The sequence below is a fragment of the Aedes aegypti genome, chromosome 3 (assembly GCF_002204515.2).
Source record: "Aedes aegypti strain LVP_AGWG chromosome 3, AaegL5.0 Primary Assembly, whole genome shotgun sequence".
NCBI lineage: Eukaryota > Metazoa > Arthropoda > Insecta > Diptera > Culicidae > Aedes > Aedes aegypti.
In genome coordinates, this window is record NC_035109.1 from 313,294,143 (window position 1) to 313,306,266 (window position 12,124).

The following is a 12,124-nucleotide window of genomic DNA, read 5'->3' on the forward strand; positions in this document are numbered from 1 at the left end:
TTTAAGAAACGCGGTTAAAATCGGATTTTTATACATACTGTTGACTTTTTGCATCCATATTGGGAAAACTAGGAGTGGGTAATGTTTCAAAATCACAAATATGGCGTTGGATTTACACTTCCTTTGTCGAAGGCTCGTGACGCAATTGTTCGACATGAATTCAGCTCTTGAAGGGGCCCAGATAGCCGTAGCGGTAAACGCGCAGCTATTCAGCAAGACCAAGCTGAGGGTCGTGGGTTCGAATCCCACCGGTCGAGGATCTTTTCGGGTTGGAAATTTTCTCGACTTCCCAGGGCATAGAGTATCTTCGTACCTGCCACACGATATACGCATGCAAAAATGGTAATTGGCACAGTAAGCTCTCAGTTAATAACTGTGGAAGTGCTCATAAGAACACTGAGCTGAGAAGCAGGCTCTGTCCCAGTAGGGACGTAATGCCAGAAAGAAGAAGAAGAAGAATTCAGCTCTGTGATGTCCAATGTCACATGAGCCTCAAATAAAGAGCAACGACAAATGCATGCAATGAACTTACGAAACAAAAAAGTTGAATTGTTTCACTTTGGAAGGCTACGGCGCAATCTCGAAGACATAAATTCAGAGTGACAAGCCGGCGATTCCGGGTATTGTTTTTACTTCATGAGTATTGCCTCTTAATTCGAAGAAGCGAAGAAGAGTATAAAATATATTGTATGATCAGTTCGGTGCATTAGAGAAACCAAAGTCCATCCGGAATGGAACTGCACGGTTCGGTTTCGCTGCTGATGCTGCTTCTGAGTGCAGCTTGGCTTCCGGTTCATTCGAAGGGTTGTAAGTCACGGTAATAGTTATGAAGTGGTTTAGGTTTTAAACTATGGTATATTTGTAGATAACTACGATTGTGAAACCAGAACCGGAAACTATGAGGGTGATATAGTGCTTACAGAGCGGCAAGAAGAAATAGTCATTTCCGGGAGGGATCCAGTGGTGACGGATGTGGATAAATGGGCCAACAATTTGGTTCCATATGTGATCGAAGCCGAGACCTTGAGTACGATCGATAATCATTTAAAATCAAATCAAATTCATAATAATGCTGTTCAATTGCAGCACCTGACCACGCCAAACTGATTCGAGAGGCCATGACCAAGATCGAAGACGAGAGCACTGTCCGGTTTGTGCCGAGGAAGCAAGATCGAGACTACCTGGTCATTTCCGGCGAAACAAGTGGATGCTGGTCTACGTTAGGTCGTAATCGAGGTCTTAACCGAATGAACATCTCTCCAAGTGAGTGCATGTTAGAAGGAGCAATCGTTCACCAACTGCTGCACGTTCTCGGCTTCGGACACGTGACCAATCAGCAGGATCGCGACTTCTATTTGGATGTCAACTGGGATCATGTTAGACCGGAACACGTGAAGAGTCTGAATTTGCACGAGGGGCGTATCGTACCAAACTATGGCATGCCGTTCGACGTGGAAAGCATTATGCACTTTGGACCGAACCACTTCAGTCACAATGGACTTGATACGATCGTCCCGAAGGTAGGATTGTGCTTCATTGGAAGAAGTTTAGTAGAATCATTTTCTTTCTTGCATCATAATCTTTTTTTGTTTATTCACCTTATTGAACCAAATATGTTTGTATTCTAGAACGAAAACCACATCATTGGACACCGCGCTGAGATGAGTTTGAAGGACATCCGTAAATTGAACATTATGTATCCCTGTGGATATTGTTAATAAATACCGATGAATTTTACGATTCGCAGTTATTGAATATGTTTTACACTTATAATTGAAACAATTAAATAAATTGAAAATGCAAGCAATAATGTTAATAATTTTAATTATATCATTGGCTATTGAACATGATGTATATCTGTTTGTACCATATCCTTCGGAAAAAATGATCACTGCACAGACATAAAAAAAATCTTGTAATCGTCATGCCATCGCTAAATGCTTTTCAATATATTGATACATCATGTGTGCTCTATTACATTCCAACACACAACAGATAGGATCGATGATGATACTCACTGAGGGGGGTTAGGTTTAATAGTTATGTTCTCTAGATTTGTGCTCTTGAAAATTTAGAGGTGGTTCTCATTCATCTTCACCTTATTATGTTTTCGACGTTCGACGTTCGAATGATAAAACACAGTTTTTACGAGTCTTATACACGGTGTTAAAATCTATCATTATTGAACGCCTATGTTCCTTGGATATTTCTACTAAAACTTTAAAAATATATCGTCGGGGTACATTATTGCACACATTTTTTGTGGGACATTTTTAGCTAAAAAATTGGGGTTTCTTAACTTGGATGGAGAACAACTCTTTAAGTTGAAGAAATCCATTTTTCCCCGACAGAATACTTAAATACATAAAGGATGTGAAAATTTTGTCGGGATACTTATTTTTGTCGAAAACAATCTGATATTTCCGAGCGTGCTGAACTTGTGGTTATTCCATTCAAACACATTAAAAAAGGCCTAACAAGAAATATATCGCTACAGAAACTCGCTCAGTTGTTCGACCTAAAAAATCGAAACTTTCCTAAGGAGAGCGTTTCTGCATTTTCAAAGCCATGAAGTTTGAAATATTTGACGAAATAGCAAGTATATTTTAGATGCCAAATTGACACAGTTTAAGTCCGAAATGAAAATACTTGTTCAATCAAATAAAACAAATCGTTTTATAAAAAGGTATAGATAAATCGAATTCAAAGCTCAATTCTTTTCGAGCAAAATTATGTAGTACTGAACATCCGTTTGTGTTGAAAACTTGAACGATCAGCCACCAACAGCAAGTGAGCAAGTGTAAGCAAGTGACAATCAATCAAATTTTCAGCATAAACAAATGTTTGGTTCTCCAATATTTTACCCTTTATTTTTTTTTTTTTTTTTGGATTCGATTCATCTCTCTCTTAATGAAATATTGGCCAACTTATATTACTTCACAATTTTTGTAGGAATTTAGGATCGATTTGAGCGTGGGCTGTGAAATGGTGAGCTGACAATTAGGAAGGAGCGTCCAACATAGCTCTGGTCCTCACAAGCCCCTACCTCACGCTTCCACGGGTCAAATGATGACAAAGACCGCCAGCTAAGGGTTGCGTACTTAGCTGGTAGTGCAGCCTGGGCACTGTTGTCCTTCTGACATCAGCTAGAGTGAGGAGGTGCGTCTCGAGCGTCTGTCCACCAAGGAGGTGCGGCTCAAACAGCGTCTGTTCTGGCATCCAGCGGCTGAGTATGAAATGCTGTATCACGTCAGCTACACCTAAGGTGGCAGCCCCACCATCGTGATGTAGGTATCGCGACCCTGGTAAGGTAGCATATCGAATTTCTTACCTACCACGAAAAATGGAGAAAGGAGAAATAACGAACGATATTTTCGGCAACCGACCTGGCAACGAAATAAGGACTATGATTGGAAACTCGGTACAAGGAATATCAGGACGTTAAATGAACCCGGACGAGTGAGCCTTTTGGCTCGTGAATTGCAGAAGGTTGGAGTGAGCGTGGCTGCTATTCAGGAAGTAAGATGGCCTAGAACTGGAGAACGTGAATTCAGGGCGGTGGATCCCGTCGCCAACACAGCTTTCAAATACAACATCTACCATAGTGGCAGCGATAAGGCAGAGCATGGCGTCGGATTCATAGTGATCGGGAAGCAGATGAAGCGTGTTATGCGGTGGAAACCGATTAATGAACGAATCTGCGTATTGAGGATACGGGGCAAATTCTTCAACTACAGTCTGATCAACATCTATGCGCCGACAAACGATAAACCCGACGACACGAAGGATGCGTTTTATGATTGTCTCGACAAAATCTACGGAGAGTGCCCAAAACATGACGTAAAAGTTGTTATCGGGGATGCTAACGCTCAGGTCGGAAGAGAGGATTTTTTCCGCCCAATAATTGGTACGGAGAGCCTTCACTCCGCCACCAATGACAACGGCCTAAGGCTAATAACTTTTGCTGCAGCTAGAGGGATGGCCATCAGCAGCACCTACTTTGCACGCAAAGACATCCGAAAGCACACCTGGATGCACCCAAATGGCGAGCTCTGCAACCAAATAGACCACGTTTTGGTGGACGGATGTCATCGATGTGAGGACCTTTAGAGGCCCAAACATCGACTCTGATCACTATCTCGTTGTTAGCAAAATTCGTGCACGGTTGTCTACCGTGGCGAACACAAGAACACAGCGACCGTTGCGTTTCAATATCCAGCGCTTATCAACAGAAGGTGTAGCAGACGAGTACCGCCGGAAGCTTGATGAGCGGATAAGGGGATACAACGTAGGCGACAACCTCAACAATCTGTGGGAGTCTATCCACGGTGCGATGAGCACAGCAGCGCGAGAGGTGATAGGTACTGCTCGGAGACGGCCCAGAAACGGTTGGTTTGCTGAGGAGTGCCAGAATGTGACGGATGAGAAGAATGTTGCCAGAAGCCGGATGTTAGTGTCTGGTACCCGGCAAAATAGAGAGCGGTACAAGGAAGCTAGAGCAGCCGAGAAACGAATTCACCGCAGAAAGAAAAGGCAGTATGAAGAAGGCATAATTACTGAGGCGCAAAACAGCATCGAACAAAACGATATGCGGAGATTTTACGAAACTGTCAATGGCGTACGGAGAAAAACTGCGCCGTCTCCCGTCATGTGCAATGACCGCGACGGAAACTTGCTGACAGACAAAATCTTGGTGGCTGCCAGGTGGAAAGAACACTTCGAGCAATTGTTGAATGGAGAGATCGCGAGCGCGTCTGAGAACAGACTAAATATCAGCAACGATGGACAAGCTGTGGAGCCCCCGACGCTAGATGAGGTTAGAAGAGCGATTAAGGAGTTGAAGAACTGTAAGGCTGCTGGAAAAGACGAGCTCCCGGCCGAACTTTTCAAGCACGGTAGTGAGCAGCTGTACGAAATACTGCACCGTACTCTGTTAAGGATATGGGAGGAAGAAGAACTGCCTGCTAGCTGGCTGGAGGGCCTCATCTGCCCTCTGTTTAAGAAGGGCCACAGATTGGAGTGCGCCAATTACCGAGGAATAACGCTCCTCAATTCGGCGTACAAAATAATGTCGCGTGTTCTGTTCAACAGATTGAGACCGCTGGAGGAGTCCTTCGTCGGCGAATACCAAGCTGGTTTTCGTGAGGGCCGATCAACGACGGATCAAATGTTTACCTTGCGACAAATCCTTGATAAGTTCCGGGAATACAACTTGCAGACTCATTATCTGTTCATTGATTTCAAGGCGGCGTACGATTCAGTAAAGAGAAATGAGTTATGGCAGATAATGATAGAACACGGTTTTCCGGCGAAACTGATTAGACTGATTCGTGCAACGTTGGATGGATCGAAATCAAGTGTGCGGGTTGCGGATGAGACTTCAACCTCCTTCGTAACCTTAGATGGATTGAAGCAAGGAGATGCGCTTTCGAACCTTTTGTTCAACATTGCTCTCGAAGGAGCTATAAGGAGAGCGGGCGTGCAAAGAAGCGGTACCATCGTCACCCGGTCGCATATGCTCCTGGGTTTTGCGGACGATATCGATATAATCGGAATTGATCGTCGAGCCGTAGAAGAGGCATTCGTGCCTTTTCAAAGGGAGACAGCGAGGATTGGACTTACCGTCAACACCAGCAAAACTAAGTACATGATCGCTGGTAGACAGCGTGGTTTCAATCGTGACGTTGGTAGTGAAGTGGTGCTGGGTGGTGAAAAATTTGAAGTAGTGGAAGAATTAGTGTATCTTGGTACTTTAGTGACTTGCGATAATGATGTTACCCGCGAGGTGAAAAGGCGTCTTGCAGCTGCGAATAGGGCTTTTTACGAGCTCCGTAACCAGCTTAAGTCCCGTAGCCTGCAGACGAAAACAAAATTCGCGCTATATAAGACTCTTATCCTTCCGGTTGCTCTATACGGCCATGAATCCTGGACGTTGAAAGAGGTCGACCGGAAAGCGTTTGGAGTTTTTGAGCGTAAAGTGCTGCGAACAATACTCGGCGGTAAACAAGAAAATGGCATCTGGCGGCGTCGCATGAATCATGAGTTGTACCAAGTATATAAAGAAGTGGATATTATCAAGCTCATAAAACACGGCAGGCTGCGTTGGGCTGGTCACGTGGTACGAATGCCGGAAGAACGACAAGCAAAAATAATATTTAGTAGAAAACCCGGACGAGGCCGTCGGCTTCGTGGTAGGCCGCGCACACGTTGGCTTTTTGCAGTTGAAGAGGACTTAGGGGCACTTAACGTTCAGGGCGACTGGAAGCGATTGGCTCAGGACCGAGCCCAGTGGAGAAGAATTATCCATTCGGCGTAGATTCAACGTAGCGGATTGTAGCCCATCAAGTATCAAGTATCAAGTAGTTAAGCGTGTAAAAAGTCCAAATATTAAACAGACTGGTGATGACGAACATGTGCTCCGCGCAACAATTTTTTTTCAAAAAGTGCTCCGCGACCCAAAAAGGCTGAAAACCCGATTCTACCTCATTACCCAAAATGCCATCACCCCGAATTCCATCACCCCGAAAGCTATTTCCCCGAATATACAAATATCTTGACATATGATATTGATAACATTACCCCATGATATTGGAATTCAGGGTAATATAATTCTGGGTAATGTTTCGCTCGGGGATTTGAAACTCGGGGTAATGGCGTTCGGGTTAATAGCATTCGGGGCAATGGGATTCGGGGTAATGGATTAGAATCTGAAAACCCCAGGTGTAATGTATGGATACGTTTTTTTTTTTATTTTCATAGTAGATCTTTAGATTATAACAAACTTTTCTCAATCAACTTTGAAATTAACCTATAAGAAAGTTATAGCTTTCAAAGCACGACCCAATTTTTTACTGAATGGTTTAAGAATATTGGAAAATTAACCTTCCTACGGTGTTCGGGTCAATATGATCCGAAACGCACTTTCAAAGCGCCACAACTTTTGTTTGTTACTTCCTATTGTTATGAAATTTGGTGACTTTAAATCTTTTGTGGAAAATAAAAGTTTCACGGTTGAAAAATTTTTGTAGGACAATTCTGAAGGGCTGGACAAAAAAGTTACGTTTAAGGTGTTCGGGTCATATTGACCCGGATTTGACATACGAATTTCGCAGCCGTTTTTTCACCAAATATAAATGTTTTTGTACTCAAAATTATCGTCAAGGCTTATATTTTGTGAATCTGGCTAAAAACCTTGGTTTGGTTGGACTTGGCCGCTCAGAACTGGTGACAACGGGACCAAGGTTTGGCCATTTTTGCAAGAGCATTTGTAAGAACAAAATGCATTTGTTGTGAATTGTGAAACATAGTATTTTGTCTAAAATGCATTGAAAATGGTATTTAATCATTTGGTTAGTTGTCCAGGGCACTACTGGTTACCAAGTGGCCAAGGGGCCAATCCCGGAGGCCATTAAATGGTTCCCAGGGCATCCGGAGTAATGACCAATTTATGTTTTCGGTGGAAACAACTTTACATAACTGAAGCTTTATTTCATCAATTCTATATGAAATTCTGAGAATGTCTGCTATCTATCATATGTTTTTAATTAGCCACATTTCCGGGAATCCCAGAATCTGATATGGAACCGCTAATTGGCCAATGTTACTGAAGATATCTCTGATGAATTCTTCATGGAATTCTGTAATTTTTAAGTGCCACACGGCTCAGTTCTATCAAATTAATTAATTGGCCATTTATTCAGGAAACACGGAACCTGCTACAGAATCACTGAGTGGCCACTACCGAGTACCCCCGTTGGTTTTGTACTCCGCTGATTTGCACATCGTTCAGATTAAAAATGGTTCAAACGTCATTTAGCTCATGGAACGGGGTAAAGTGAAATGGAACGCTATGGAACGGAACGCAGAATCAAAACAAAACAGTGAAAGAGGTGACCAGAAACGCGTTTCTAGGGTTACTAGATGTTCAAATTAAAAATGAATCCCGATGGTTTGCATGAGGTATTGTTCAAATTAACGGGGGTGCACGGTATAACCTTTAATTACTGATGTTTTTGTACGAATTTTAAAAAAGTTATAGAGTAAAGTAGGGCAAAATTTCGAGTGGGGTAAGAGTTTCTTTTGAAGATTTCTAGCTCAATTCAAAACAAATCTTATAAATGTCATGGTGGTCCGAATGCTATTCAAGTAAAAGACTTTCAATCCAATTATCATAAAAATCGAATGAGATTTGGAAAAGTTATGGATATTTGTTGTTTTTCGACTTGAATATTGTAATGTTTGGTCAAACTTTCGTTGCATGGAACCAATTGAAGATAAAAACTTTTTCAATATTTTATGTAAGGGCTTTTCTAGGCCTATTATACGGTTCCTTTGAGGTGTATTACTTTTGAATAAATGCTAGAAAACAATTTTTGGCCCATAGTGGGGCAAAAGTTCGAATCAGCGGGGCAAAAGTTCGACTCATGTATAAAATCACGGAAAAATTTGCGAATTGCCTTAAATCCACATATTATCTTCAAATTTTGTTAAATTTGTCTGATCGTGTGGAAACTGTCACCAAAATTTAACATTTCCACTTAGTTTTGCGAAAAACTGCTATTTTTGAGTATATTGCAATCAACCCGGTTTTGGGCAATTTTATGATGAAAATTTAGTGTGTATTTTTCGTCAAAGGTTGGTAAATGGCTGGGCATGGCGTACCATTGGTACCTCGCGTACCTGAAGGAATAAAATAGACCCCTTTGTACGGTCCTTAGCCTCTTGCCCAGCAACTCCTATCCCTACCTCCTCGCGGTACTAGCCGGGGTACGAGTAACCTTAGGAAAGATCGGGTAACCAACCCCCGGTGGGAACTTTGGTCGTATGCTGACAGGGAAGGGGGGGTTTGCTTTTGCTTTTGCTTCTGCAAACTTTGAGCGTCTGTACTCCATGTTAGGAGCGGCTCACAACAGCGTCTGTTCCCCATGTCAGGGGGGGCTGATCATCGTCCGAGTGCCAGAGAAGGACTCTAAGCTAAACTGCGCACTATGGTCCTCCGAACATTTAGGGGGAATGGTCCTCCGGAAATCTAGGGGGTTGGTGTCGTAGCGTTGCAGGAAGTGTGTTGGAAGGGATCAATGGTACGAACGTTTAGAGGTAACCATACCATCTACCAGAGCTGCGGCAATACACATGAGCTGGGAACAGCTTTTATAGTGATGGGTGATATGCAGAGGCGCGTGATCGGGTGGTGGCCGATCAATGAGAGAATGTGCAAGTTGAGGATCAAAGGCCGGTTCTTCAACTTCAGCATAATAAACGTGCACAACCCACACTCCGGAAGCACTGATGATGATAAAGACGCTTTTTACGCGCAGCTCGAACGCGAGTACGACAGTTGCCCAAGCCACGACGTGAAAATCATCATAGGAGATTTAAACGCTCAGGTTGGCCAGGAGGAGGAATTCAGACCGACGATTGGAAAGTTCAGCGCCCACCGGCTGACGAACGAAAACGGCCTACGACTAATTGATTTTGCCGCCTCCAAAAATATGGCCATTCGTAGCACCTACTTCCAGCACAGCCTTCCGTACCGATACACCTGGAGATCACCACAGCAGGCAGAATCGCAAATCGACCACGTTCTGATTGATGGTCGGCACTTCTCCGACATTATCGACGTCAGGACCTATCGTGGCGCTAACATCGACTCTGACCACTATCTGGTGATGGTCAAACTGCGCCCAAAACTCTCCGTCGTTAACAACGTACGGTACCGACGGCCACCCCGGTATGACCTAGAGCGGCTCAAGCAACCGGATGTCGCAGCGGCATACGCGCAGCAACTCGAGGCTGCATTACCGGAAGAGGGTGAGCTGGACGAAGCCCCTCTTGAGGACTACTGGAGAACAGTAAAAGCAGCCATCAACGATGCAGCTGAGAGCAACGTCGGGTACGTAGGACGGAGTCGACGGAACGATTAGTTCGACGAGGAGTGCCAGGAGGTTTTGAAGGAGAAGAATGCAGCGCGGGCGGTCATGCTGCAGCAAGGGACCCGGCAGAACGTAGAACGGCAATAGCAGACCCGCCTCTTTCGGGAGAAAAAACGCCGCCTGGAGGAGACGGAGTGCGAGGAGATGGAACAGCTGTGCCGGTCTCAGGAAACGCGTAGGTTCTATCAGAAGCTTGAAACTAAATATATTCAATTAATTATCTTAATAATACTTTATAATAATTTTCAACTCACATTTTATAGTTTGCGTTTAATTATCCTTTTCTTTACAGGTTTCGTTGCACCGGACTTTCTCACCAATCTGTGGATCATCATAAATAAATATAATCCGGTTTACAATAGTGTTCTACTACTTACAGCTTTATCAGAAATCTCAAAAACAAATTCCGAACCGCTATTTCTCCTTTTTCTACCGTTCCAATTTCAATTCGCACAATTCAATTCAAATCTACTAATTTATCTGCGCGCTCAAATTTACTTCCACCAATTCGCAATGGCTACAGCACAGTAACTTTTTCTCTATTTACAAAATAATCTTCCTCCCCAATATTTACATTTTGCGCCAGGACGAATTCAACACCCGACAGTTTGCTTACTCTAATTCGCCTACCTACTACACGCTACCAAACCGACACCTTCAGTTGGGTGATGGTTGTTCGATGTTGGGTAGTGCGAACATACCCCCTCCCCGTAATTCTGGGGGGGCTACTCCAACACCAGAGTTACGCTCCTGAATTTCCAGCACCGCCAGCTTCGCCACCGGACGCCGGAACACTCCTTTCGCCGTCTTCACCAACGCTTGCCTCACTCGGCCATCAGCGCCAGGATACACCTCCCTAACAACTCCACGTGTCCAACACTTCCTCACTCTTTCTTCGGCTATGTACACCAGATCCCCCGGCCTGATTGGCTGGGTCTCTGCATGCCATCTCGTGCGGTTGTTGATCGCCGGCACGTATTCCGCTATCCAACGGTCCCACATCCGATCGGCCAACACCTGTGACCGCTTGTAGAGGTCTCGCAAAGCCTCCGCATTCACTGTCTTCGAAACCTGATCTACAGCCAGGTCTACACCTTTCACGAAGTGATTTGGTGTTAACGCTTCACCTGCCTCGGGTCCCAATCCTGCGTACGTCAACGGCCGTGAATTCACAAGGTCCTCTGCTTCGGCCAGTGTAGTCAGCAGGACCTCATCCGTCAACCTTCTGCCATCGTTTAACACCGCCAGTGCCGCTTTCACGGATCGGACTAACCGCTCCCAGACGCCTCCCATGTGGGGCGCGCTTGGTGGATTGAAGTTCCACCGAGTCCGAGCATCCGTCATCGCTTCTTCGCATTCTCCATCTATTTTCTGAATTAGCTCCTTGCTCGCTCCTTGGAAATTTGTCCCGTTGTCGGAATAGAATTCGACCGGTTTGCCTCTGCGACACACAAAACGTCGAATTGCCATCAGACACGCCTGCGTCGTCAAGCTGTGTGCCACTTCCAGGTGAATCGCTCTCGTTGTGAGGCACGTGAATAGGCAGATCCAACGCTTTTCGGATCTACGCCCAACCGTGACCATGATCGGACCGCAATAGTCCACGCCGGTGAAGCTGAATGGCCTCCACCCAGGAGTAATTCGCGCTAGTGGGAGAGGTGCCATCCGAGGAACCTTTGGAGCGCATTTCCTTGTCCTACACCACAAGCAAGCCTTCACCACCGCCTTTAATTCCGCTCGGAGATTCGGAATCCGAAAACGCTGTCGGACCTCGTTGACCACAGTCTCCGAATTCGCGTGCGCCGCTTGCTGATGGTAATATTCCAGCAACTTCCGGGTAATGGGATGCTTTTTCGGTAGAATAACCGGAAACCGGAGTTCGAAAGGGAGGAACGAACCCTGTGCCGCTCTGCCTTCCATCCTCAGTACACCATCATCGTCTAAAAACGGGCTGTCGCTGTACAGACTGCTGCACTTCTCGATCGGTTGCCACTCGCTGCGTGGTACTTCACGGTTCTTCACCATCGACTTCACTTCTTCCTCGTAAGAATCGACCTGTGCCGACCGCCAAAGATAGGCTTCCGCTCGCTGATGCTCTTCTCGCTTTAGTGGAACTGCCACCGCTGGTATGGTTCTCTTCACCAAACTGCGCACTCTAGGTGTTACCTGAACCGCTTCGATCGCCAGACCCT

At 45.0% G+C, this 12,124-nt stretch overlaps 1 protein-coding gene across 2 annotated transcripts; it reads left to right on the forward strand.

Moving 5' to 3' along the window:
• Nucleotides 1-498: 498 nt before the first annotated feature.
• LOC5574940 (zinc metalloproteinase nas-14) lies at nucleotides 499-1,810 on the forward strand. 2 transcript variants are annotated; one of them, XM_021853692.1, is made up of 4 exons: nucleotides 499-804; nucleotides 866-1,027; nucleotides 1,087-1,520; nucleotides 1,629-1,810. In XM_021853692.1, exons 1-4 carry the CDS (start codon nucleotides 732-734, stop codon nucleotides 1,716-1,718), a joined length of 759 nt encoding a protein of 252 aa, XP_021709384.1. In that variant the 5' UTR covers nucleotides 499-731; the 3' UTR covers nucleotides 1,719-1,810. The 2 variants fall into 2 exon arrangements, with proteins under 2 accessions (XP_021709384.1, XP_001655418.1); XM_001655368.2 differs by having other exon boundaries at nucleotides 502-807.
• The last annotated feature ends 10,314 nt before the right edge of the window (nucleotides 1,811-12,124 follow it).

Coding starts and splice junctions, on each gene's coding strand:
- LOC5574940 (XM_001655368.2), top strand. CDS start 732: ATGGAACTGCACGGTTCGGTTTCGCTGCTGATGCTGCTTCTGAGTGCA. Junction 808..865: donor TCCGGTTCATTCGAAGGGTT/GTAAGTCACGGT, acceptor GTATATTTGTAG/ATAACTACGATTGTGAAACC. Junction 1,028..1,086: donor GATCGAAGCCGAGACCTTGA/GTACGATCGATA, acceptor GTTCAATTGCAG/CACCTGACCACGCCAAACTG.